This window comes from Episyrphus balteatus, chromosome 2 (genome assembly GCF_945859705.1).
Source record: "Episyrphus balteatus chromosome 2, idEpiBalt1.1, whole genome shotgun sequence".
Taxonomy (NCBI): Eukaryota; Metazoa; Arthropoda; class Insecta; order Diptera; family Syrphidae; genus Episyrphus; species Episyrphus balteatus.
Genome location: NC_079135.1, coordinates 116,918,170 through 116,945,643, shown reverse-complemented (window position 1 = coordinate 116,945,643; position 27,474 = coordinate 116,918,170). Strand labels below are relative to the sequence as shown.

Genomic DNA, 27,474 nt, shown 5'->3' with positions numbered 1-27,474 from the left:
AAATCGTTCTTATGTGCGAACAATTTCTATTTCTTTGTTTTAGGGTTTGTTGTTGAAAAATCTTTGCAGCTGTTGTCTGTTGATATAGAAAATTCCGTTAGGTCGTTTTTATTCTCCTTTTTGTAGGAAAAGAATTTTTTGTAACCGGTCAAGTAGGCAGGCATACATTTGGTTGTACGCTACTCATTTAACTAGGACAGTTAGATCTGTACCCTTTTTGTCGGCTCAGATTGACAACTCATGTTTTATGGTGTAGGAAAATAATTGTGTGCGAAATTCTTTTATGATAAAGGGAATCATAATCGTAGATCGCCAAGGCAATTAGGAATTATTTTACGATCTTTTTAGTTTTATTTTCGCTACTTTTGTTTCCAAAAATGTTATCATTTTGCGCGGTGAGGTTGAGGGTTAGATCTGCCAGGGTTGAATTGAATTGTTTTACTTTCTCGAGGTGGTTGGTAAGTAGGATAATTATCAACCTACTTGTTTGGGTCGGAGTGAGACTTTTCATTGTGGTATTTCAAATTAATCACAAATCACAAAGACAATTTGAGTAACTGTTCTTTGAAATCCTCAAGGCACAAATTGAGAGTAATGGCAAACAAGATAATAGCGCTTTTCATTTTATAAGACAGACTGAATGTTTCACATTTAAGGATCTTAGCTTTAATGCAAGATATTTTCATTTCATTCTTTAGCAGTTATATATACCTACATAACGTAAGAAAATCATACAAACAAACAAAAAGAGTCAAAGCAAGCTGAATTATAGAAACGCCAAACCAATATAAAGCATTTTTTCTAACTAAAAAAAAACGAATGCATTTTTGAAACATATTAATTCATGATGAGAGACACAATAAACAATAAAACAATGCAAAATAATAAAAGCCAATTAAGATTAACAAAATATTTTAAAAACCAACAAAAACAAATACCGACCCATATAAGGTTCACTCCCACCCAAACTCAAATTTTACTTGTTTATTTCATTTGTTTTCTTTAAGGATAAATCACATGCGTTAATTTGTCTACCAGGGATTTTATTTGACTTTTACACTTTTGTCCTTTTCACAGTCGATTTTGAGTGTACGTTCGCAGGATGAATCGTTTGTTCTTGAGACAAAATTCATCCCAGCGTACATTCTTCCCGAAAAGCAGTTACCTACAAGGGTAACCTTTTCACTTTTTGAGACAATTTACCTCACAAATATTCTGAATTGCCTTTCCAAATATTACACAGATTACATTGAAATGTAAGTTGAGCTCTAAGCAACATATATAAAGAGCAACATGCAAAGAGTCTGGAACAAGATGAAAACCATTATACAATCACAGTTTCATATCATATCAAACGTTTAGATCGATTACCAAACCCACCTTCAGAATGCACAACACAACTCAATTAATTTTTCATTTGAAAGAACTCATATTTTTGTTAAAAAAAGACAAACAATTGAAACATAATAATTCATTAAGTAAAACGGATTTGCCTACATAGAACTAGTAGTGTGAAAACACACATTCTTTCAGGAAAGTTGTTGCCAACAAAGGGTGCACTTTCGATTTCAATATAAAAACGCCATTTAAAAAAAAAATTGTTACTTACAAAGGGTGAACTTAACATTTTGAGTTTGTGTTCTTACAAAACGCACATTGTTGCAGACAAGTTGTTACAAAGGATAACCTTTTAATTCTTATATAATTTCAATTTTGAGTGTACGTTTGCAGGATGACTCATTTGTTCATGAGACAAAATTCATTCCAGCGTACATTCTTCCAAAAAAGAAAAGCAGATTGCCTTCGAAGGGCATCCTTTTCACAAATCCATTTTGAGTGTGAGTCTGCAAGATGAATCATTTGTTCATGAGACAAAGTTCATCCGAGCGTACATTCTTGCAGGAAAGCAGATCGCCTACATAGGGTGTCCTTTTCCCAACTCAATTTTGAGTGTACGTTCGCAGGATGACTCATTTGTTCATGAGACAAAATTCATTCCAGCGTACATTCTTCCAAAAAAGAAAAGCAGATTGCCTTCGAAGGGCATCCTTTTCACAAATCCATTTTGAGTGTGCGTTTGCAAGATGAATCATTTGTTCATGAGACAAAGTTCATCCGAGCGTACATTCTTGCAGAAAAGGATCTACCTACAATGGGTAACCTTTTGACTTTGGGTTGGACTAGAGTGTGCGTCCTTACAACGCGCACATTCTTGCAGAAAAGGATTTACCTACAATGGGTAACCTTTTGACTTTGGGTTGGACTAGGAGTGTGCATCCACACGAGGTGCACATTCTTGCAGAAAAGGATCTACCTACAATGGGTAACCTTTTGAGGTTCAAGAAAAGGACCTACCTACAATGGGTAACCTTTTGACATTCAAGAAAAGGACCTACCTACAATGGGTAACCTTTTGACATTCAAGAAAAGGACCTACCTACAATGGGTAACCTTTTGACATTTAAGAAAAGGACCTACCTACAATGGGTAACCTTTTGACTTTCAAGAAAAGGACCTACCTACAATGGGTAACCTTTTGACATTCAAGAAAAGGACCTACCTACAATGGGTAACCTTTTGACATTGCAGAAAAGGACCTACCTACAATGGGTAACCTTTTGACGTTCAAGAAAAGGACCTACCTACAATGGGTAACCTTTTGACATCCAAGAAAAGGACCTACCTACAATGGGTAACCTTTTGACATTGCAGAAAAGGACCTACCTACAATGGGTAACCTTTTGACGTTCAAGAAAAGGACCTACCTACAATGGGTAACCTTTTGACATTGCAGAAAAGGACCTACCTACAATGGGTAACCTTTTGACGTTCAAAAAAAGGACCTACCTGCAATGGGTAACCTTTTGACATTCAAGAAAAGGACCTACCTACAATGGGTAACCTTTGACATTGCAGAAAAGGACCTACCTACAATGGGTAACCTTTTGACGTTCAAGAAAAGGACCTACCTACAATGGGTAACCTTTTGACATTGCAGAAAAGTACCTACCTACAATGGGTAACCTTTTAACAGTAAATTAGAAGTATGAGCCCACAAGAGGCGTACGAGATAAAACGTAATAAAAAAAATTTTAAACATACACATTTCAAACATACATTTATAAAATATATTCCTTCAAGTAGGAAGCATGACTAAATATTTTCTTCTTTATTTTCTTTTCTTCCGAGCATTTCCAACACAGAGAAATGGCTAAGAAAGCCATATGAGACACGACACAGCTTTCTCAATTCTCTTGATTCTGTAGAATCAAAGTGGGCAGGGACATCTGTTCATAGATCAAACCCACAACACAAGGCACACAATGCAGTATATCAGCAATATTTCGTCATACATTAGTATTTTAACGAGGATAACAACCAAAGCAGCAGCAAGAACTATAAGAACGACAGCACAGCACCAACTTGTGATTCATCAAACCATCAACAGAATACACCAACAAGTTTCAGTAGCTCTTCAATTTTAACCACAAGCATTCAGCAGTATCTACAAGCCTCACAACAATCATCACCAAAAATTTGCAAAATAAAACGGATCAAGTTTTTCCACACACAAAGTAAACAAGCACACACTGAAAACACACCAAGAAATCTCCAGATATCTATTTGCCAATAATGGCAGATATGACACAACCACATAAACAGCTTTCACAACAACAAAACTGGCCTTGGACATTGTCAAGTTTCAAAACTCTGGTTCATGAAAACCACCAACTACGATATTCTCCCGACTCTCAAATTAAAGTCTCCAAGGCATCTAACAGGCTTTCAGTCTGGAGATTCATTTGAACAACGATCTCCTCTGTCACTATAGTCACTTCTGTACATAATTCCCGAATCGACTTGGTTTTTTCCATTGGCATTGACAAACACTCAGGGGCGTCAATGGTTTTCCCAATGTCCTTGAGCAAATGCTATTCGGAAGGAGCCCCAAAGCAGAACTTAACTTCAAGCAAAATAACAATCAGAAGATATTAAACCGAAGGTTTAAAGTGGGCAGGATGTTCAATAATCCGTGCCTACCACGGAGAAGAAGACTACCAACACACACGCATGACATGCCAACCAACAGCACCAACCAACGATCGTGTGTGTTTCCTTATTCTTCCCTCCCTCTCTTCTCCTTAGTCACATCAAGATCTCGCAATAAACAGGACGTCTAGTCCTATTCAAAATATTCACTTGTGTTTTATTTATTTATAATTACAAATTTATTATACAGTCCACTAAAGTTTATAATAGATTATTGTTCAATTTGGAAAATCTCTCACAGTCAATGATGGGTGATGGATCGGCGATTTGATGAATAAGTACCCTTACCTCTTCGTTTGTGGAGAATTTATCAATTGCTCTTGGCCAATTATCTTCTGGTAGGTATAGAAATAGAGGTCCCTTGTACCAACGACTATCGGACTGAAGGTCAAGTTTGGTATTCCACTTTGTGGCCTCGTCGGCAACATTTTCACCGGTTGGGATCCATTGCCATTCTTTGGGATTAGATTCTTCTAGGATCTCACCAACTCTAAAAGCTACGAATTGTTTGAATCGCCTACAGTCGTTCTTAATCCAGCAAAGTGCAGTTTTCGAATCCGACCAAAAATAACTTTTATGTATTTCCACGGTGTGTCCTCTTTTGATCGATTTGGCCAACCTCACTCCAAGCACGGCAGCTTCTAGTTCTAGACGTGGAACTGATATAAGTTTCAAGGGAGAGACTTTTGTTCTGGAGGCTACTAAGCTACATTCTATTTGTTCCCCTTTTACGACACGCAAATAGGCGACTGCAGCATACGCAGACATGCTTGCATCTACAAAGGTGTGAAGCTCGACTTGGCAATTGTCGTAGGAACTTATTTCGAATAGATAGGGCCTCCTGATTTGTAGCATGCCTATTTTCGGTAAGAGTTGAAGCCACTGACACCAGCTTCGGAAATGCTCAGATTTTATTTGTTCGTCCCATTCTACATTACTACGCCATATTTCTTGAAGCAGGATTTTCAGAAGTACCAGGAAATTTGAAATCAGCCCCAGGGGATCGAAGATACTCATGAGTGTCCTTAAAACTTGTCTCTTCGTGGGTGCTTGTTCAGCTTTCCAGATTTCATCACTTAATTTATGTAGGGTGCAGCTAAATGAGAACAAATCTTCGGATGGGGACCACCACATTCCTAAAATCTTCTCAGACTCGTTAATTCCTTTTCGGTTTTCGAAAATTTTATCGAATTTTGCGGACCTATCACCAAGCTTCTCAACGATGTTATTTGAATTGCTTATAAAGTTCCGGATTTGAAATCCACCGCTTTCGTGTATGCGAATCACCTCTTTAGCCAACAACACTGCCTCTTCTTCCGTGTCTAAACTATCTAGATAATCATCCACATAATGATTTTTCATAATCGCTTCCACTGCTCTAGGATGTTGTGAAAGGTATGTCGAAGCATTCTTATTTTTAATGTACTGAGCGCAGTATGGCGAGCACGTAGAACCAAAAGTCATTACTCGCATCAGATAATCTTCGATTTGACCGGTGTCTTTGTTTCTCCAGAGAAAGCGTTGAGCGTTTTGATCGGATTCCAGAATTTCAATTTGGTGAAACATTTCTTTAATATCGCCACAAATGGCAAACTTGCGTTGGCGAAAACGGAAGAGAACATCGGAAAGGGCGGGTAACGTATCGGGACCGGTAAGGAGCTTTGAGTTGAGAGATATTCCAGAATAAGTTGCGGCTGCATCCCACACTAGACGAACTTTAGCTGGTTTATTAGGATTGACTACCGGAAATATTGGCAGGTACCAAATTCTAGATAAGCTTGTGTCAAGCAGTTCGTTCTTTGTAAGCTTTCGGGAATATCCTTTCTCTACATAATAGGCGATTTGTTTATTCAGTTTGTCTTCGAGTGAAGGGTTTCTTTTAAGTTGCTTTTCAAGACATATGAGCCTACGTTCAGCTAGTGACCTGTTGTTGGGTAGAACAGTATTCTCATCCTTCCAAAGTAAACCAACGGCGTATCTTTTCCCAATGTTGATTGTACTTCCATCCAAAATAGCTTGGGCCTTTTTATCATCTGCATTCATTTGAAATTTATTTTGTACTGAACCAATATTTTCGATTTGGAAGTATTCCTTAACAAGCTCGTTGAGTCGTTCATCAATTTTAGTCTGACAATCACATATAAAACAACTTATATGCTCAATGTGCATAACTTTTCCGTTTTTATTACTTCTGTGTGGTCCGAAAACTGCCCACCCTAAACGTGTTTTGACAGCTACAGGCTCATCGACATTTGATTCTCGGATTTTTTGGTAGTTAACTAAATTGCAATGATCAAGTCCGATTAGTATTCGCGGTTGAATATCATGATACGACCTAGCAGGAATACCTTGCAAGTACTTGAAGCGTTTCTGGATGTCATCAAAGTCCATGGTTTGAACTGGTAATTCAAGTGATTCTATAGTTCTAACTTGAAGAAGCGGGAAGATTTTTGTAGATTTATATTCAGATATCTGTAGATTAACGACTTTAGAATCTTCTTCTGATCGCTGAATACCTGATGTCCAATTAAGACATAATGGATTTCTTTCACCATCTAATCCCAGCTCTTCTGCTATATTCGATTCAATAAGAGAGACTGACGAACCGTCATCTAAAAACGCGTAAGTATGTACTTGGTTCTCATTGTTGTACAAGGTAACAGGTAAAATCTTAAAAAGTATTGGGTTCTCTTTCGCAGCATGAGCGTTGCATTTTTTATCTTCAACATGTGGAGCAGCTGAATCAGTGTACTTATGCAACATGTGGTGGTGCTTGTATGTACAACCATTTACCCCACAAGTTTTTTCAGATGTGCATCTGCGTCTATTATGGTTTACCAGACATGTGCGACAAAGGAAGTTTCGATTAACTACGTTCCACTTTTCTTTCAATACGAGTGCCTTGAATTTGCTGCATTGTTCAACAAGCTGGCAGGTTCCATTACAGACGACGCACCTTTTATCTGGTTTATTTATATCTGAAGTAACTAGGTGTTGATGCACATTTAGTATCGGGATGTTATGTGCTTTCTTTCTTTCGTTCCTGGGCTCAAATGTTTTTGAAAGGCTTATCTCTGTCACCTGACATGCACCTTCAGCAACCCTGTACAACCAGTTACTAAAAGTGGAAAGATTTACCAGCGCGTCTGTTCCTACTTTGTACATTCCCCAGTTTAACTTTGTTTGATAAGGCAACTTCTGAATTAGCTCTTGAAGTAAGTATGGGCTATTAAGATGTGAGTGTAGACCACTGGTTTCCATAGTAGCCACAATATTACGGACGGACAATGCAAAGTTAATTAGAGAATCCAGTTGTTCATTTTTTGGTGAAGGTTCAGATCTTATCTTCGATATCAATGAATTTATAATTGCTTCTGGGCGGCCAAATAGCATGCGCAAAGTCGAAATAATGTTGGATAGCTGGTGAGGGTACAGTAACTGAGCTCGAACGGATTCTAATGCCTTACCCTTCAAACTCTTCTGCAAACGAATAAGATTTTCGTCATTGGAAAGTCCGCATACGCGAGTTGAGTTTTCAAAACAGCTTATGAACAACGGCCATTCCTCAGGTCGACCAGAGAAGCTTGGAAGTTCTTTATGCATTATATGCCTTGATGCAATTTGTTGGCTGTTGAGATTTGGAGCATTGGTGGGAAGAAATCGATCATAGTAATGGTCAGGACCTAGAGCATTTCCAGTTGAATTTGTGATGTTTGCTGGAGGTAACGTATTAGAAGGTGGAAACTGCATATTCTGTCTTTCAGGCCATTGACCTCGATTTTCTGGCAATGCGTGCTGATTAGTTCCAATCCAGGTGTCATTTGGAGGAATATTATCGTTCTGAAAAATAGTTGTACTCTGAGGGATGTGTTTCGGAGCAGATAATATAACCTGCTCTGTAACAACTGCTTTGTGTACCGACTGCTCGCTTACCCAATCGTGAATACGTGAATTGCCTTGGTCGATGTCGTCATTTCCATCATCTGATAGTTGCTCAAGAAGTGCATATTTAGCATCGAGATACTCCTGGTCACGCTGCTTCTTTAAAAGTCTTTCCTCTTCTAGTCTCTTTAAACTCAACTTAACCGAGTTCGTTGAATCCACCGATCTTGATATATTCCCCACAGAAATTTTTCCATCGTGAGAAAAAGATTTTTGTACCTGATGTAACCTAACCTGCACGTGACTACTTGACAAAGCTTTTTTATTTTTCATTTCGTAGGTAAGTGTCTTGTCACCCTTTTGTGCAAAGGTCACACCTGACACAGATGGCTCTTTCGATAAATCGGTCGCGACCTTGGAACACTTTGGACATAACCAATCTTTTTCAGCGATAGATGAGGTAACTTTAACACAGCTAAAGTGATGCCAGTCGTCGCATTTGTCGCACATAACCATGTACGAGTCATCGACCTTGTTGCATGATTTGCAGCTGAACTCACCTATACCGCCGCCGAGAGGTGCATTATTGTGCTGAGATGACGATGAGGGTATGTGGAGTTGGAGACCTGTATTTTTATTTGGAGATGGAGTTGCAGGGCGACCTTTTCGTTTTTTTGGATCATCAGTCTTAGATGAATGTGACCCAGGCATTTGGCGCGAATCAATATTATATATTTAGGATTTAAAATAGTAGCAGTAAGGGATTTTACGTAGCAGTGGGTATATAGTGATGTATATGTATACAATAAATCGTATATGAATAAAATAGTCTTCAGAAAACCTTACCTTGAGTAGTCGCGAATTGATGATGTAGGATTTGTTATACTTAACACGAAGAACAGCGACGTATGCGTGTCGTCCTCAGCAGGTGCAGCAATCAACAGGTGGTGCGGTGCGTTTTAATTTATCGAGTGCAGTAATATGTTGAAAATATGCTGCTTAAATGCTTCTAGAGGTGTAACGATGTTTGCTATGCTGATTTCAGAAGTGAAACTACAATACAGATTCCAGAATCTTCCAGACCTCGTGCGTACTCAAAATCAAGGTTATCTTTAAACAAATTTAAAGAAATGTTGCGGCTAAGCAATAAAATTCCAAATTTTTAGCTTGACTTTTCTTTATTAAAAGAATTTACAAAAGTGGTAGGCTTTAAATTTCTGAAAAAATATCTTAATTAGGTATAATCAATGAAATTAAATTTTTTTATATTTAAGTTACGTTTAAGTCCTTTTGCTTAGAGCGCAAATTTTGAAAAGAAATATTTTATGGTTAGGTTTAATCAATGAGCAATGAATTTACTTTATACATAGCGATATCATGAGAAGTATAATATATGTTTGACTCTTTCTTTTAAAGTTCGAATTTAACGTGGGGCATTGCCAGATGCGGCAACAAGACTAAACCCCGTTTTTAAAAAACGTAATCCAAAAGAGTCAAGCACAGAAGGGCTTGACTCTTTTGGAAACATTTTTGTTCAAATCGGTTAAGTCAAAGAAAGTGCCAATAATAAAATTTTTCAGAAAAGTTGCGAAAAGTTGCAAAACACATAACTACCAAGTTTTAAGTAAGTCGCTGCAGTGGTTAGGATTGCAGATCGAGATCATGATAGAGACAGACAGAATTGCGAAACCCAAATTTTCACATTCTTTATCATCGTGCTGCCAGAATATTTTTTAGGCAAGAAGCTTAATTTGAAAAATCATGGAGCCAAACTTAGCCGCTTGTACAAAAAAAAAAACCCAAACAATATGACTTTGCCATCAGGTAGTGCTCAGAAAATACTACAAGACCTCATCATTAGATTAATTTTGAATAAAAGTGGAAATGTGTGTTTTTTCCTCTGGACCCTTGAAATCTATGATAGTGAGAAACTTTTTAAACAATTAATGAAAGTTTTTTACAGAGCGTCATATTTCTTCGGAAAACTTTTATTAAATAATAAATCATGATATTATTTAATTTTTTGGTAAGAAATGTACGCCAGTTGTACGCCTAGGTGCATGTCTTTTATTTTAAATGGTAAATGAGAAAGAAAATTATTTTGATGTTGTTTTGATATAAAAAATATTTGTAACTCAAATGTATCACTTCCATGATTTTGAACCATATTAAAAATAAAGATATTTAAAAAGTTACTTCGATTGGGTCATCTGGAAATTAAAGTGCAATAATAATGCAATTTTTCTCTTAATTTTATTCATATTAAATAATTAAAAAAAATATATATATTTTTGAATTAGAACCTTTTAACATTAAGCAAGAGCAAATAACGTTCAAAATTCAAATTTTCAAATTATCGATTTGGTACATTTAAGCTACCATGAGGGGTTGAATTGTTGCTGCTGACATAGTTACTTATTCATGGCATGATTCATCAAATATAAATTTGATATTAATTAGCAAATCATTGAGTAGGTATTTAAGAATTGAAAAAAAAAAAATGTCTGGAAAATATCATACAAACATTACATTAAAAAATCAATTTTATTGAAAGGAAATCTTCATGCATGGAAAATTCTTTAAAATTGAGATTAATCAATCATCTGTTAAAAAAAAAAACAACCCAAATATGAAAAAAATCCCAATTGATTAAATAAATGTTGCAAGCAAAAAATATCAAAATTGGTTTATTTTTGAATGTATATATGTTTTAATTTTTTTTAATTTTTTGTCGGTTCACATCTTAGCCTATAAATGTGGTGTCAATTGACTTTACTTGAGTTTACAAACTATGCTAATGCTCAAGAAAAAAAACATAATTATTAAACAATTTAACAAAATTATAAACATAATGCTTTACATTCAAAAGATAAACAATTTTTTTTTTCTCGTCTATATTCATGATAGTATGATATAAATTTTTTTTTTGTGAAGTATTTTTAGCGCCCACAAAAGAGCCCTGACTCTTTGTAGGTAATGCCAAATTGATGAGGTGAAAATTTATAGTCAATTACCAATGTATATGAAATACAAAAACATACTAAACATTCAAAGAAATCCGTCGAGTATCTACATTTTTTTATGTAGATTGTAGAGTGAAACAATAAGTAAATTACAAATTGCAAACAGGCGCCACAGAGCCGGTGTGAAAAATATTTTTTTTTGCAAAAAATAAGCTTCATGATTTTAATTAAAGTACAAACACATATTTGTACACAAATCAATAATACATTATTCTTTTGTTAGCACACAAATATTGGCTGAGTACATTCTTTGATATTTAAACTTCTATTACAAATGTGAAATGTTGTGAAAATTTGAAAACCTATTTCAATTGTTTTATTTTTAGTAACAATTTCTATTTTTAATTAGAAAATTCTAAAAATTATATTTTTATTTTGGTGGATTTTACATCAATTTTTAAGAATTTTAGAATTTGATGAATTGTTATATTAATTACAACTCATTTCCGATACAACATAAATTGGTTAACCTTTTTTTTTTATAGTATTTGCAATTTTAAGTAATAATTAAATTCGAATGGTCTAAAGCCTGAGTGTAAAAAATTATAGCGATTTAATTTGATATTGGAGTTTTATTCAAAAAAAAAAACTGTAAAAGAAGACATTACAACATTAGGTTAAAAAAAAAAATAATTTTGGAGACAAATATTTCATTTCACTGAAAACCAGGAATCTAAAGAGCCCAGAAAGGGTGTTCTTTTTTATGAAATCTAGTGAAAAACAGAAACCAAAAATTAGTTTTTATATTATTAATTATAAGAAAGAATTTGAAACCAAAAATCTTGGGAGTCTAATAAAATATTTCAGGAAAATATTCATGCCAAATATAATTTTATAAACGTGCGTTCTTCTGCGATCAGCTGATCAGTCAAAAATAATAATGTATTTTTGGACTTAGTAAAAATGTATCAATTTATTTCAACTTCAAAAAACCTATTAAGTACTAAAATTTTTATCAAAATCAAAAAAATGAAAATATTCTCCACGCAAAAGTTTGTTTTCATGAGTTTTGCACTCACTTTCAAAGACAGCATGAGTTCATTTACTTTTTTTTGCAAATCAAACTTCCTCTCTGCCAAAGTGCATATACATAAATATACTTAAAAAGATGTATGAAAAGCTTCAGAATTAATTTGCATTATAAGTTGTTTGACCATGAAAACAATTTTTTTTTTGTTTCTGTTCCTTGTTTCGTTTTTCCAAAATAGAATAAACACACCTTTCTCCAAATTGTTAATTTAAAAATGAAGACTACTGCTGTTAGAGTTGTTCTTGTTGTTGTTGATTTGTTTCTTAAGAATTTTTGATAGAAGAGTATTTTTCTTCGTTCATAGATAAATTTATTTATATTTAAGTTTTTATAGTTACACTTAATTGTTTGTTTTTCTTATAACACAAATTTGCTTTTTTATGTGTGTTATTTTTTTTTACTTTGAGATGGGAAAAAACATTTGGAATTGGTTTTTGATAGATTATTGGAGAATAATTGATTAGATATAAGGAAATAATTTTTGTTTTGTTTTTTTCTTTGAATGAAAAATTAAAACGATTTTGTAGTTTAGGTATTTTTTTAAAGTGTTGGGGTATAAAACCATATGGTGCTAATGATCTTTTACTTTTGCGTAAGGATGTGTTGAAAACGCTTGAAATCTCGTGCTAAGAGAAGAAATTAAAAGTGAATTGTTCGAAACACATATATTTTAAACAAAAATAAAAAGAAATAAATCGATCAAAACAAAATTCAAAAACTCTGGAAACCACTAATTTTAAGATTTTCTCAGAAAAAAAAAAGAAACTATCAAGATGTAAAAAACACTGCAGCCCAATTTATTCAATCTCAATTATATATAAAGTCACCATTAAAAATTTAAAATCTGTCAAATCGCAAATGAATTTTAAAATTTCCCAGCTTAAAGACGTCATTCTCTAAGTTTAATGGAGAGTGACTAAATTGGGCCTAAGCTAGTTTCAAATTTAGAAAATTAGAATGGAAACCAGGAGAGGGAGCTATCATTTATTGGGTTTGTTATATTTCCCTTTGAAGCTTCATATGCGTTATATTAAATCTAGAAGGTACTCAAAGTGAGCCAAAACAAATACTTTATTATAAACCAATATGACATCAAACTTCAAAGGCTTTGGTCCTAAGATTATTCGAAAATAGAAACGGTAAAATTGTTTTTGGGTCAACAGCATTGAAAATGGGTTTAACTTTAAATCAATACCTTGTTATCGGCATCTTTTCCAAAACAGAATCTTCATGGATTGAAAATGTTTAGATTATGAGATTTCCTTTTCAAATATAAATAGGCAACTATATTTCCCCAGTATCCTTTTTTTTACTTATGATGGGATTGACTTTAACGCCCCTTACCATTTGAGTATATTCCCCATTTTATATTCACGCTTCATCATTTTGAAGCACACTTTTTATATAGCAGTGGTAGGATAACTTTCCTACACAACTTTATTCAAATCGATATCTCTAACCCAAAATATGAAAAAAGTCGATACCTACCTTCCCACATATTTAAACTTTGATGGAATTTTGTTCGATGATTATTTTCTGCTATAAAATCAAAAACACAAGACAATCTGTATTATTTATTTATTAAAGTAAATATTTATCGAATTATTGAACCACTTTGCGCTAAAGAGCTATACATTTTCAAAGTCTTATAAAAAAACAATTTAAAATAGAAATAAATTGTAAAAATGTAAGGAACGTACAAAGAAGATGTGTGACTAATAAATGATGATTTAAAGGAGTTATATGCTTAGAAGAAATTCTTTTGAACAACGGGAAGTGAAGAGAATAAAGAAACAAAGTGATATTTTAGTGATAATTCTTTTTGCATTTTTTAAATATGTATGTATAGTCAAACGAGCGTTGATTTCAAAACCTTAATTTCAATATTTTCTAATTTTTATTTATCGCTCTCTGAGTGTGAAAATTTATCTTATTTTGTAAAGAAGTTATTTTTTTTTTAAGCTGAGAAGTTAAAGGTAGTACTAGGATACTAGAAGGTTAGGTTATGTTATTACCCAAATATTAAATGTAATTGCACAAATTTGTATAAAAAAGTATTTTGTAGGTACGCACCTTTGAAAAAAGTAGCTCAAGACAAGTAGCATAGCGCATAGCTCAAGCTGTTATGATTGAGTACAATCATTTGAGATTTGGTACAAATCTTCAAAATATTTTTCTGCACAGAAATACGTACGGAATTTCGAATATATTAAAATTTGGGCTCCATCTCTAGCTGCAGCCAAAGCCATTGACATACGACTAAAACGACGATTTTTGGTATACGTATAGAACTCAAGGTGGACAAACGACAGAAATTTGAAATTTTGAAAAAAGTCAATTTTTGGAGATTTTATGGGACTTTGAATTTTTTAGTACAAAATTTGTTTTTTGAATATCTCTTAAACGTAGGGTGGAAAAACGACGATTTTTGGTACACGTATAGAACTCGAGTTGGACAAACGACAGAAATTTGAAATTTTGAAAAAAGTCAATTTTTGGAGATTTTATGGGACTTTGAAATTTTCAGTACAAAATTTGTTTTTTGAATATCTTTTAAACGTATGGTGGACAAACGACGATTTTTGGTATACGTATAGAACTCGAGTTGGACAAACGACAGAAATTTGAAATTTTGAAAAAAGTCAATTTTTGGAGATTTTATGGGACTTTGAAATTTTCAGTACAAAATTTGTTTTTTGAATATCTCCTAAACGTAGGGTGGACAAACGCCGTTTGAATTTTTGAAAAATAATAATTTTTGAGGACTTTTTAATTTTCAGTAGAGGTACACTGTGGTGTATGCGTACTTTTTTGAGAGTTGCTATAAAAAAATTCTTTTTGGAATATCTCCTGAACAGAGGGTGGACAAATATACGTATAGAACTCGAGGTGGACAAACGACAGCAGTTTGAATTTTTGATAAAAATTGATTTTTTGGGATTTTAGGGGAATTTCAATATTTCAGTACAAAATTTGTTTTTGAAATTGCCCCTAAACGGGTTGTGGAAAAACGATAATATTTGGTATGTATATAGAACTCGAGGTGGACAAACGATTGCAGTTGGTTTAATTCTTCTATCTCAAAATTTGAGCGTTTTAGACGATTTTTCATTTTTCAGACTTCCTATAAAAAAAAAGAATTTGCTCTAAATTTTTTTTGAAGGGTGAACAAACTAAAATTTTGGGTGGACAAACATGGACAAACGGTGGACAAACGAATTAGACAAATTTGGTTCAAAAATTTTGAGGTCGCAGTTCTGGCTTCACGGAGCCATAGAAGAGGTTGTTTTAAAAACTAAAACGGCTTTAACGATTTTGATAAAAAAAAACCTCTCGGTAGGTCCATTATTTTTGTGCTATTTTGAAATTGGTTTTTTTGTTTCGTTTAATTTCAAAAGGTCCAACTTTTAAAATGAAATAAACAAAAAAAAATATTTCTTGGAACGTCATTAATGTTGCCTGTCATTGGACCATTTTTTGTGTATGACTTTTTCGTAAGCTACACAAACGATTTCAATGAAAATTTTTGTACCCTAAGTCAATATTTAGAAAAAGTAAAAAAAAAATGTTTGGTTAAAAAAAAAATCTATCAATAAAAAAATTAAGTTTGTGAAAACGGATCATTAATTTTTTTTAAGAAACTTAGCATGGCTAATTTTTTTTTAAATCAAAATAAACCACAAATAAAAAAAAAACACAACTCTTCTGATTTTCTAAAAATTCATTGTTATACATGAAATTTTATTGCATACATACTTCGTTTGGAGGTCAAAACCACTAAAAGATGGTTTTTTAATTTTTAAATAATATTGTATACCTAGTGTTTTTTTTTTAGTTGGTAATAAATTTCTTATAAAATTAAATTTAAAATTTATTTTTTAAACCGTTGTCAGCAAAAATTACGAAGTATTGCTCTTATACTAATCACTTTGAATTTTGGTATATTTTTCAATGCTTGCTTATTACAATAAAAAAAATATATTACTGTTGTTTTACCCAAAAAACACCTTACCTTAAAAGGTCAATAATCGATTAAAAAAGACGATAAAATAATTCGTATCCATTTTAAAAATAAAATAATTAAAATTAACGTTCACTGTGACGAATGAGTAACTTTTTTTTATATTGAAATACAATATTTTATAATAAAAAATATTTCTAAAGATGCGGTGATTATACATATATCCAAATAGGAGCATTTGAATGAGAAAATTCTATTTTGGCATTATATGGAGCCTAATAGAAATTTATAGTTTCAATCCATTGGTTTTGTAATTAAACTGGAAACCATTTACTCAGATCAAAAATGTCAAATTATAAAACTTGGTGATGTTTTTACTTAAAAGTCTTTAAGTCATTCAAGTGTGGAGAATTTTGTTATAGTTTATTAAACATACATTCTTCAGACTCAGAGTGATTGAAATGACTCAATCAGTCTCACACATTGACCCTCCCTCAATTAGTCAAATCAAAATAAATGTTACTTTAATTATATTTGCATCATAGGTGTTTTAAATGGCTTCAAAAATGGTAAAGGTAGTTATTTCAATAACAGCTTTAGAAAGACAGGGAAATTGTAATTCATTCCATCGCAAGATGTCTAATTCTAGCAAGGGTTCGATGAGAAATATGACAAATACCTAAGGTATTTGCAACAAACTGATCAATAAAAATATTGAAAAATTAAAAATATCCAACAAAGCTAGAAAACAAAATATATCAGTAAATATTGAAAAATTGAAAATATCGTAAATTAAAAAGAATGATTTTGTAAATCTTTCCTGATGTATCAATAAATCTTAATCTAGTTTAAAATAGTATCTATTTGTGGTAAATTTTTGATTTAAATGATTGATTTATTAAAAAAAAAAATTCACGGCTGGTTCGCACGTACTTGGTCTTGTGGTAAAATAAATCCAACAACTGTTTTCTGAAAATGTTCAACAATTTAAATATTACGATTACTCAAACGCTTTTGTATAAAAACTTTCGTTGAAATAGCGTGATAGTTTTGTGAGAGATATTGCAGAAACCAAAAAAAGCGTTCTATGGCAAGTACCTTTAATAACGGTTTAAAATAAATACAGGGTGTCCCAAAAGTTAGACTCGAAACGAAAACGGTAGATACGGTAGGTGGTGACAGTTATCAGAAAAATAATAAAAAAAATCGCAGCCATATATTTTGTGAGTTATGGGCATTCGAAAGGAACCACCCTGTGGTTAAGAAATGCTATAAAATAATTCATATCGAATTTTGAAAATTGAAACTAAACGTTCTATGTAACGTATGAGTAACTTTTGTTAATTAAATAAAATGCACGACTATAGGTCGGATGTATTTGCTTTTAGAACAAAATTACTTAGAATATTTAAATTGATTCAAATACGCATTTTAATTTCTGAGAATTTTTTAGAATTTTGGAACATTAAAAAATTTAAAACAAAGTTTTTTTTATACATAAAAATTTTCAAATTTATATTTGGTTCGCTCTTAAAAAACTTATCAACACACTGAAACAAAGTTTCAAAAAATTTCATTTGTTCGTTTTCAAAAACTGTTTATTTTTTTTTTTTTGTTTAATTTTATTCCAAAAATGTTATGTTCTATGTTCTTGTTATATATGAAAAGAACGCAGGACCAAAGCCTATAAACTTCTAACAGTCTAAAGTTAACTGGTGAATGCTGGGTGGCAGAATCATAACAAGTTCAAAACTAAAGTTTAATCATGTTATCCAAGCGTTTATTGAAGAAAAAGGGAATCTGTGTTATTTTTTTTTAAATTTATAATTGTGTTTTAATTTTTTTTAAATCGATCAAAATTTTCAAAAAAAGTGCAACAAAATGACACGAAAAAATGTAATCTACCTTGACCATATTGAGCAAAGCTTTGAAAATCACATCTTGGGAGCAAGTAATTTTGACAGTCTTTTGAAAATATTTTTAAAACTTTTATCGGTTTTCAGTATAGTATCCCAGTTTTTTTTTCAAACTCACTTTTTACACATTTTTCTTTAATTTAACAATTTGCTTTTGTTTTGTGTTTAAAATAAAAAAATGAGTAACAACTGAGTTTTAGAAAACATGCACTGTAACACATTTGATAAAAACATTGATTCAATCATCAAAAAATTGGATTGGTTTTGAAATAACATTCAAGACACATATTTAATTATTTATATTGTATTTTTGTATATAAAACAAAGGTAAATAATGAAAATATCCATCAATAGTACGATGCTCACGGAAATTGATGTAATGTATGTGAATTCAACCAGTGGCGTATTGAGGGGGGGCTCAGGGGGCTCAAGCCCCCCCAAGCCTTCAAGATCATGTTTTTATTTAGCTGATTTCACCATAATGTACATGATTAACTGAAACTTATTCGTAAATCTTAGAGATTTAGAGGCAACACAGATGCTCGAGCCCCCTCCAAATTCTGAAACGGCTGTTTGGGTTCGTTTGAGTAAAAGCCTTAGCTGACGATGAGGGTTGTGATAATTTTTTTTTTTCGGATTTTAGTCCAATTCCGAATTCTTTAGATAATTTTTTATAGTATTTTGACGTCCAATTACATCACCGTTAAATTTTTGCAAAACTTCTTATGCAATCTCAAAACGCCGTATTTGATCATTTATTTACTTTTTTTTTTAAATAATATTTTTCTCAATTTTTCTCCAATATCTTGGAAATAGAAATTTTTGATATCTCAAAATCTAAGTGGTCAACGTTTCTTTAAGAAAATTGCAGTTTGCGCTTCCGATTTGGATTAAAGAGTAAACATCAAAAAGAATTTCATTCAAAATTAGTTTTAGAGACTGCCGAGAGTGAAATAGGTGTTCTGCATTTTTTCACTCATTTAGACTTTCTAATCGAATTCAATTCACTATGTTTCTGTTCGTGAATTTGGGGGCCTTTTTCAATGAATCTGAAATTGCAGTAATTTCACTTTAGAAACAAAATAAAAATGGAACATCCTTCAGTTTTGACAGTTAGAAGCAATTTCAAAGTTTTCGAAACCGATCGAAATGAAGAATATTAATATTTCATTTCACGTGCCGTATATAACGAAAATATTGATGAATATAGCCCAAAAACTCTTGACGTGATAGGAATAAATCTGTAAACAGTTTTGGATTCAGCACATGACAAAGTTCGAACGAAATAAAGAGTTTTTTTTTTAAGGATGACTCAACTCCTTGCTGTTTGTGTAAAATGTTTGGGACACAAGAACTTTGAAAAAACACCAGGCACCAGGCACTCTGAATGTGAAAGGAGGAGACAGTAGAACGAATCTCTCGAGAGCAGTATAATGCTACTATACCACTTTCAGTACCGCAGCACAGCGTTTAGCTCTCGATCAAAGATTAATAAAAAGAAATTAACATTTTTTCGCACATTTACCCTCTAAAAAATGTTTGAAAAATTTTCCAGCCCCCTCCAAAATTTTTTCTGGATACGCCACTGAATTCAACCAACTATAATTAAAATACAAAAGTATCATCAGTTCAAAAGTCAGCAAACATTCCTCCTTTAAATTTAATATTTATAAGAAACCTTTTTTTCACTTTGAAATCAATGATTCATTTCTCCTTCATTTTAAGTTGATTTCCTTGATGAAAAACCTTTCTTGCTAATAAAAAAGGTAATATTGTACTTGTACCTTTTTCCAAAACTAAATAATTCTTCTGATAAAGCGTAATCCATGAAATCAAAACCATTTCTGGAATTTTTTTCTAACATACACACATAATCGAAATAAAAACAAAGAAAAAAAGTATAATTTTCACGTTCTAAAAATAGTACGATTTTTACTACATTTTATAAAGTACTTGAACACACGTTATTTTCTAATGCTCATACTCAACTCATCATTAAAACCACTTTATTCAAGCCCAACATGACAATTTGTGTAACAACTTTTACCTTCAACTTCAAAAGCACTTGATTTTTCAGACACGACTTGACTTTACGAGTAGCTATTCTTCCAGTTAACGTGTCAAAATAGAATAACATTTCAATTTATAACATTTAAACAAATTTATGACATGCGTTAAAATAACACACCCCTTTCGAAAACTATAAGAAAAAAATATAGAAAAATATAGAAAAAAACATGTTTCTAACCTAGAAAACTTCATTAATATGCCAAAATGTAAATAAAATGGCCAGCACGTGTTAATTTGGCATTAAAATAACTATAATAACAAAAAAAAAAAAAGAAACCAATGGAATGTTATTGAATTTTTGCTATCCCAACGAACGTCGAACACCTTTACGATATTTTGTTGATGAAGAATACACCCACTCGAGAGCCCAAAACGGCAGGTGAAAATATTCTTTTTTTTTTTGTAGGTATTTCTACTCACCACACCACCCACTCCGCAATAGATCGACAGGGAGATCAATAATCCAATATGATTGAGTGCAGATTTCCACTTGACTAGTTTCCAGGAGCCTTTTTTGAAAACTCCACCACCTTCAGGATTCTCTCCTGTTTCAACTCGAACATCAAGATGTTTGAGTTTTTGAAGAAGCTCTTGATTTGCCTCATCTTCTGAGTTAAAATCTACCATTTTCTAATTTTTTTTATTTCTAACAATAACTTAATTTTACCATTCACTTAATTTTTAAATTTCAAAAAAATAAAAAAAACTAATTAAATTTTGAAAAAAAAAAAACAAACTACTATCTGGAAACGGGCATTATTTTCACTCAAATTTATTGCACTGGAAAATATAGATAACACAAATATTTTCCTTTCTTTCTTCATAAACATCACCTCTCACTCGGAAGACCGATCATGAATTTTCTTATTTTTTCTTGTTGTTGTAATTTTTCAGAACTTTTTCCGGTGTTTTTTTTTGTTTTAATTTTTTTTTGTTTTGTATTCTTGTCGAAACCGTTAACCGTTGAAGTTATAATATTCGCTCCGGCCCACCCGAAGTCAACGCATTGACTGAGGACGGAGGCCAAACGCCAATATGTTTTCGCGTTGAATTTTCCTCTATTTTTCCAAAAGACCCATTGTCTTGGCCATTTGGGATTTGGGAATAATACTTTTGTATATTTTTGGATTGAAAAATTTGCACACAAATGTGGAACTTGTTTGGAAGAATTTTCGCCAGATGAGTATATCGAACATGTTTGATGCGCCAGCGGCGGCGCTTGTTTGATATTGAACCACAACACAACGTCAAAAAACCACGTGCTCATTTGTGGGAGGGTTTTTGACCTTGATTGAGATGCTGAGTGCGTGAGTGCGTTTGGTTTGGAATGCCGGCCGGTGTTTGTTGTCAATGTGGCACCACGTTTTTGAGTGGTACGATTTTGTTGAAGGATATAAGTAGAGTTACCATCTGCTTTTTATAAATATTTTACAAAATATTATATAATATAATTATATTTATATATAATAAAGCAACAAAAATAAGACACAATGAAATGTATTGAACCCAAACCAAAATTAATAAAAGAATAATTTTACTTGTACGATATTTAAAAGATTACACTCTTATTTTTATTATTACTTTTACTATTATTATTATTTTTTTTATTACAAAAACAACTTTTCAAACTCATGTTATATTCAAAAACGTTTAAAATAAATTATAAGACATTTTTTGTCAATTTAAAAAAAAAAAGAAAAAGTAGGAACGGGTCGTTATTCTGTATTTTAAAATTCCGTGTGACCAAAATTCTGTATCAATTTCAATTTCAATTTATTTCATATTAGTGTACAAATAAGACTGAGTCTTTTATAGTACCTTAAGAAAGGACTTGCAAGTAAAAGTTAAGTTATTTAGCCCTGATTTTTCAATCGTCAGTTAAACTATCAGAAGAATAAGAATTATTCCTAGGAATAAGCTCTATCTTAGGTTTATCTGACTATTGAAAAATTGGCCCTATATATACATAATATACATAAAATCTGAATAAAAATTCTGTATGAACATAATTCTGTTTTCCATTATTCTGATTTTCTATCATTCTGTATTTCTGCAAAGAAATACCAAAATACCAATAATCTGAACTCCAAAATTTTGTATATGATAAAAGAAAAATTGTTTTGATGATGAAAAAAAGTGCGCACATTTTTTCATTATCAAAACAGTTTTTCTTTTATCATTTACAGAATTTTGGAATACAGAATTTTTTATTTACAGTATTTTAATACACAGAATTTTGAATTTACCAAATTATAAAGCACAAAATTTTTAATTTACAGAATTTTGGAATATTGAATTTTGGAATCCAAATTTTGGAACTTACAGAATTTTGACCCCAAGCCAGAAAAAGTATCACAAATATTTTCCAATTCAGAAATTTTTTCGTGCTTTAGTTTTGGCCAAAACCTTAGGAGACGGATTGAGTAGTATGGGGAAAGTTAAAGATCAGTATCTGTCTTAATCTGCAGCGATTTTCTTCAAACTAGGTACTTATAAGTTTTATGCGATTCCCTAGATGCGAAATTAAAATTTATTTTAAGGACCAAAATTATTATTGCCAAATAACCAAAAAACTTATTAAAAATCATACTTTTGAAATAAAAAACCCTTATTAATTTTTATTAAAACAAAACGTTTTAGCGATCTTAATGTTCAAATTAAAAAAATAATTTTTAGGTTTTTTTGAAACACTTTATTTTTTTTTTTAAGATAATTTTTGAAAACGTACGAATAATAATTTTTTTTTAAACTTTGTTTTTATGTGTCGATTAATTTATTTCTCTAATGGCTAACATTTTTTGTTAAATGTTTAATTTTGTTGCATACATTTTATTCTAATGATTTCCAAATTATTTTTCTTAAAATTCTTTGGTATACGAAAAATTTAATGGCATTCTTATGAATTTTTACAGCCAGTCGTGCATTTTATTAAGACTTGTATTCAATTTTTTTTTTTTGAAAAATACATTTTTCGAAAACAGACGAATAAAATTTATTAAAACTTTCTTTTCATATGATGACTAATAGCATACCTACAATTTTTTTTTTTTTATTTAAAAAAATTTTTGAAATTTTTTTTTTTGAAAACGGTTCCAACAATTAAATTTTTTCTTCTATAAATTCTTTGTTATAGAAAAAATTTAGCTATATATGTAGGTACTTGGTTTGATAACCTTCAAACATTCGAACAGAATTTTTTGTAATATATGTATAAAACTATACAAAACAAATTTGATACTATTTTCTAAGTTTTTATTAAAAGAGTGTGCCAAAAAAAAACAGCGTCGATTAAAATGACGTACGACTTGAAAGGACATTAATCGTAGATAACAAATATGATTTTTTTCTAAATACATCGCCGGAACTTGTTAAGAAGATTCTGAATTTCAAGTTATAAAGTGTTTTTGTTTTTCTTGGAAAATTATTTTCAGGGAAGTTAGATTATTTTGGTTCAGGTTGCATTAGATCCAGCATCGAAAAACCCCCTAAGATCATGTGTCACAGGCCGACTGACAGAAACAGAAACCACTTTTAATTTTTTTCATCATAGTTGGAATTAATTAAAATATCTATTTCTTTCGATACGAATTTAATATACTTGCCTTCAATCATATGTTGGCTTCCTCAGCTTCTACACTAACGAAAGTTATTTTTGAAGTAAATACAAAATTCCTAAATTTATTGATTTAATTATGCTGTCGAAATATTATCAAAGTTAAAGCAATCATCATCATCATCCCTTATAAACTAAATAGACATCTTCCATTGGATCATAATGTTCGATTTTTTTAATCTTTTTTTATCTCATCATAAAGAAATAACAAAATCCATATGACCCAACACAAAAAATATATAAAAAAAAATAAAACTTATAGCCATCAGATATAAAATCGATGAAAAGGATTTCCTCATGAGTGAAAGAATGACAGGCATTTTACGTATAAAGTGTAATAAATGGGCATCCTCTTTTGCCATCACAAACCACACTCAAGGTTCTGCCATAAAAATGTTTTTTTTTTGTTATTTTTCCATAAATTGGAATTTTATTTGATTTTTAAATTAAATCGGAGGTTAAAAACGTCTTCGTGTGGAAAGTGTAGATTTTCGCTGCCAAGATGAAATGATTTTTTACGATGCGGTTTTTAACCGATAAATCTATATGATCAATTAATGTGCGGCAAGCATCTACTTATTCATAAATAAAAATAATTTTTGTCTTGTCGACTGAATTTTAATTAGACCTCTTGAAGTTTTGATTACATTTTGGTAAAACAGAAGTGATTTTATGCGCGGTTTTTATGATGGGAAAGTATTTTGTCTATTTAATAAAAGTTTGGGAGTGTAGGAGGCAATGTAAATTCAATGTGGATTTAATAAGAAATATTAATTAGAACAAGTTGATAGAAGCCTTACTTCCATCAAATTTGATTCGGAACATTTTTCTTCACCACAGATTCAAAATTCCATTATTTGTCTTCTCTTTTTGAAGACGATTATTCATAAATATTTATCTGAGACGACTACAATATTATGTCGATAATTTTCCAGACTTATCGTCTCTTTATTTTCACAAGATTTCTTCTGTATCCTTTCAGCAAAGTGAATAAATATATTCAAAAAAACTAATGAACTGTTCAAAGCAATAAATATCAATCAAAAGGTAAGTTACTTTTATCTTTCATCGTCCTTGTTGTGAGAAATTTTCTTATAGCGTTGAAGTGTAAAATTATATTAAAAGTGACAGCTAAAGTTGAAGTCATTGAAAATGTGAATGACTTTTCTTATTTTTATTTTATGTTGTCTTTATATTCATTTTTTTAGCGCTTGTAATTGTACGCGGGAGAGTTAACAAAAAGTTTTTATTTTTATGACTATAGTGAAAGTAAGGGAGGAAAAGTTTTTCTAAGATTGAATTTAAGTTTGCCAATTTATTTTCACTGTAGGTACATGTTAACATTGAATAGAAAATTTAAGAGAATATTCAAAATTGTAGTAAAATATTAATCTCAATAAAACCGTTAAAAAAGGAGCCAAGTTTTCGTTTGTTGGAACTAAGTCTGGCATAAAAACATTGAGATATGATAGGCACGTAGTTCTAAGATTTGGTTTTAAGTTTATACGATTAAATTTTGATTCTTTTACTGATAAGTTTTAAGACTAATTTAAAAAATGGTCATTACTTTTAAAACTGCCGAGCAAAACAATCAAAATTAAATTGATTCAAATTTACAACCAAAACTTAGAACTTGGTGCCTTTTACATGGCAGTGTGTTTTTGTGCTAGATTTAATTCCAATAAGGAATAAGTTGGCTCCTTTTTTAGCTGTTATGTTTTTCAATTTCAAAGGCCTTTTTTAACCGACATGAGGTTCTCAATAAATTATTCGTCTGCATTTTTTTTTCTGATTGTTAGCCACAGAAGTTGCGATTGGGTGAACAGATTTATTTGGAAGCTGGAGCTTTCGTTGTAGTCCAGTTCTGACTATGGCATCCATGAAAAACCCATAGTATAAGTTTCCATCCATAAGTCGGTTTTATAGAAATTGCCATTTACATAGAAAATCTCAAGCTTTTAAAATTTTATATGCTGTGATTGATAAATTTCATACTTTTACGATGATAAGGTTCATAAATGTGTTAGACATATTTCAAAATGGGTAGGTACCATTCCCGTCTACAGAGAAATTTTAGCACTTTGAAATGTGCTCCAAATCCAATATACCAGCGATACAATTCCAACAAGATTGAAGACTACGATAAAAATCAGACGGGTGGAAGTTAGCCCTCCCCTTTAGTATAAAATCTCAAATTTTTTAATGCTATACCATTTTACCAAGTTTTAGTTTGCGCATGGAGTAGGTACTACATGGTGTACAACTCTTACGTACTCCACATATGATAAAAAGTAGAAACAGATCTTTAATTTATAAAAAACATTATTCATAAAAAACGAACTCGAGATAAAAGTCATACTTTCAAAGTATTAAATTTTAATAAAATTTTGGTGTTGATTCATGTCATCATGTGTAACCCAAATGACTTTCTCCTACATGACTTGATCGATTTTACAAAAAAAAATGATATAGAAGCGTTTTCGAGTTAAATCAAAAAAACTTAAAACCAACCAGTGTTGCCGTTTTCTCAGAAATGCACCAATGGATTTAGTATAGCACTTTTGGCTGGAGTATTCTTTTATGCCAAGGAATCATAATCAGCAATAAAAACTCTTGAACGAATTTGTTCCATTCAAAAGGGTCTATTCAATAGACTATAACTGTAATGTTAAAAGTTAAAAAAAAGTTCAAAACAAATATGTAAAACATATCAAGTTTGTTTTTTTTTTTGTTTAAAAAATCAATTTTTTGAAAACAGGTCGATAATTTCTTTTTAATTTTTTTATAGTGCCAAAAATATTTTTATATCAATGGCACTCTAATTTTGTTTGTTAAGATTTTTGAAAAGTTTTATTCATAAAAAAATTATTAAAAAAACGGCGCTTATGATTTTCATACAAAAAAAATTTATGATATACAAGAATTTTTTGTACAAAAAAAAACTCGTGTGCGAACAAAAACATTTTTATAGCTTGAATTCTTGTATAACTAACTCTCCTTTAAACCGAGTGTCACTTCGCTTAGCTACAAGATTGTTGAACATCCTATGACAACATTAACAATTTTCAAGAAATTTGAAAAATATCATTTTTTCAATCTCGTTGGAAAAATCTAAGTGAATTTACTGTTCGTGTAAATTAGGTTTTAGGAAGATTAGGCTAATATTTTTTTAAATTTTGAATCCATCCATCACATAAATTTACGCCGGTTCCATAGTTTTCTGAAAATATAATTTTACATTGGCATACTTTAATTTGAATATTATTGATTGCTGATTCTTATAACATTTTGTGAGTTTTTAGCTTTTCTAAATGCAGAAATATTAAAAGATTAATGATGACTCAAAATGTTTTTATATTGAAAAGTCTTTCATAAACTGAGTTATGGCTTAGGGATAACAAATATTAAAAAAGGTTCCAATGCCATAGTTTTTGTTCTTTGAAACTTATCTTTTGTTAGTTTAGACATTTTATTTACTGATAACTTCTGTTCCTATCAAATATTTAGATATATGAATATGTTGAAGAAAATTTAGATAAAAAAAACTTTGCAATGGGTTTGGAACCTTTTTCTTTGAGAAAGACCTTTTTAAAGTAAAGTTATGGAAATAAAAAAAAATCAAATGTCATTTTATCTATACAGCAGAATTAAATTGAAACTTCATACCAAAATATGAACACAAAGTATGAACACTCCCATTCATAAATCGCTTTAAATAAATTTGATATTTTTCTTAAAGGATATCGTTAAAATATACCCCCTATGAATGATATTGTTTTTATTTAATGGAATTTTGAATGAAAAGTCTCAACAATCCTTTAAGTTCAGAATTATACAGGGTGTCCCAAAAGTAATGGATCAAAGGAAATATGCTGATAGGCCAACTTATGGGCTCTCAGAATTTGGTAACTTGTTCATCCCAAATCCTT

General features: G+C 31.3%; 1 protein-coding gene across 1 annotated transcript in view; it reads right to left on the bottom strand.

The window, feature by feature from the left end:
* The window catches only part of LOC129909673 (TWiK family of potassium channels protein 9), an 86,691-nt gene extending 66,132 nt beyond the window's left edge, over nt 1-20,559 (bottom strand). Inside the window, exon 1 of the mRNA XM_055986747.1 lies at nt 20,353-20,559. Within this exon, the coding sequence (XP_055842722.1) occupies nt 20,353-20,559 (207 nt within the window). The remainder of the gene's footprint in view (nt 1-20,352) is intronic.
* Nucleotides 20,560-27,474: the final 6,915 nt, after the last annotated feature.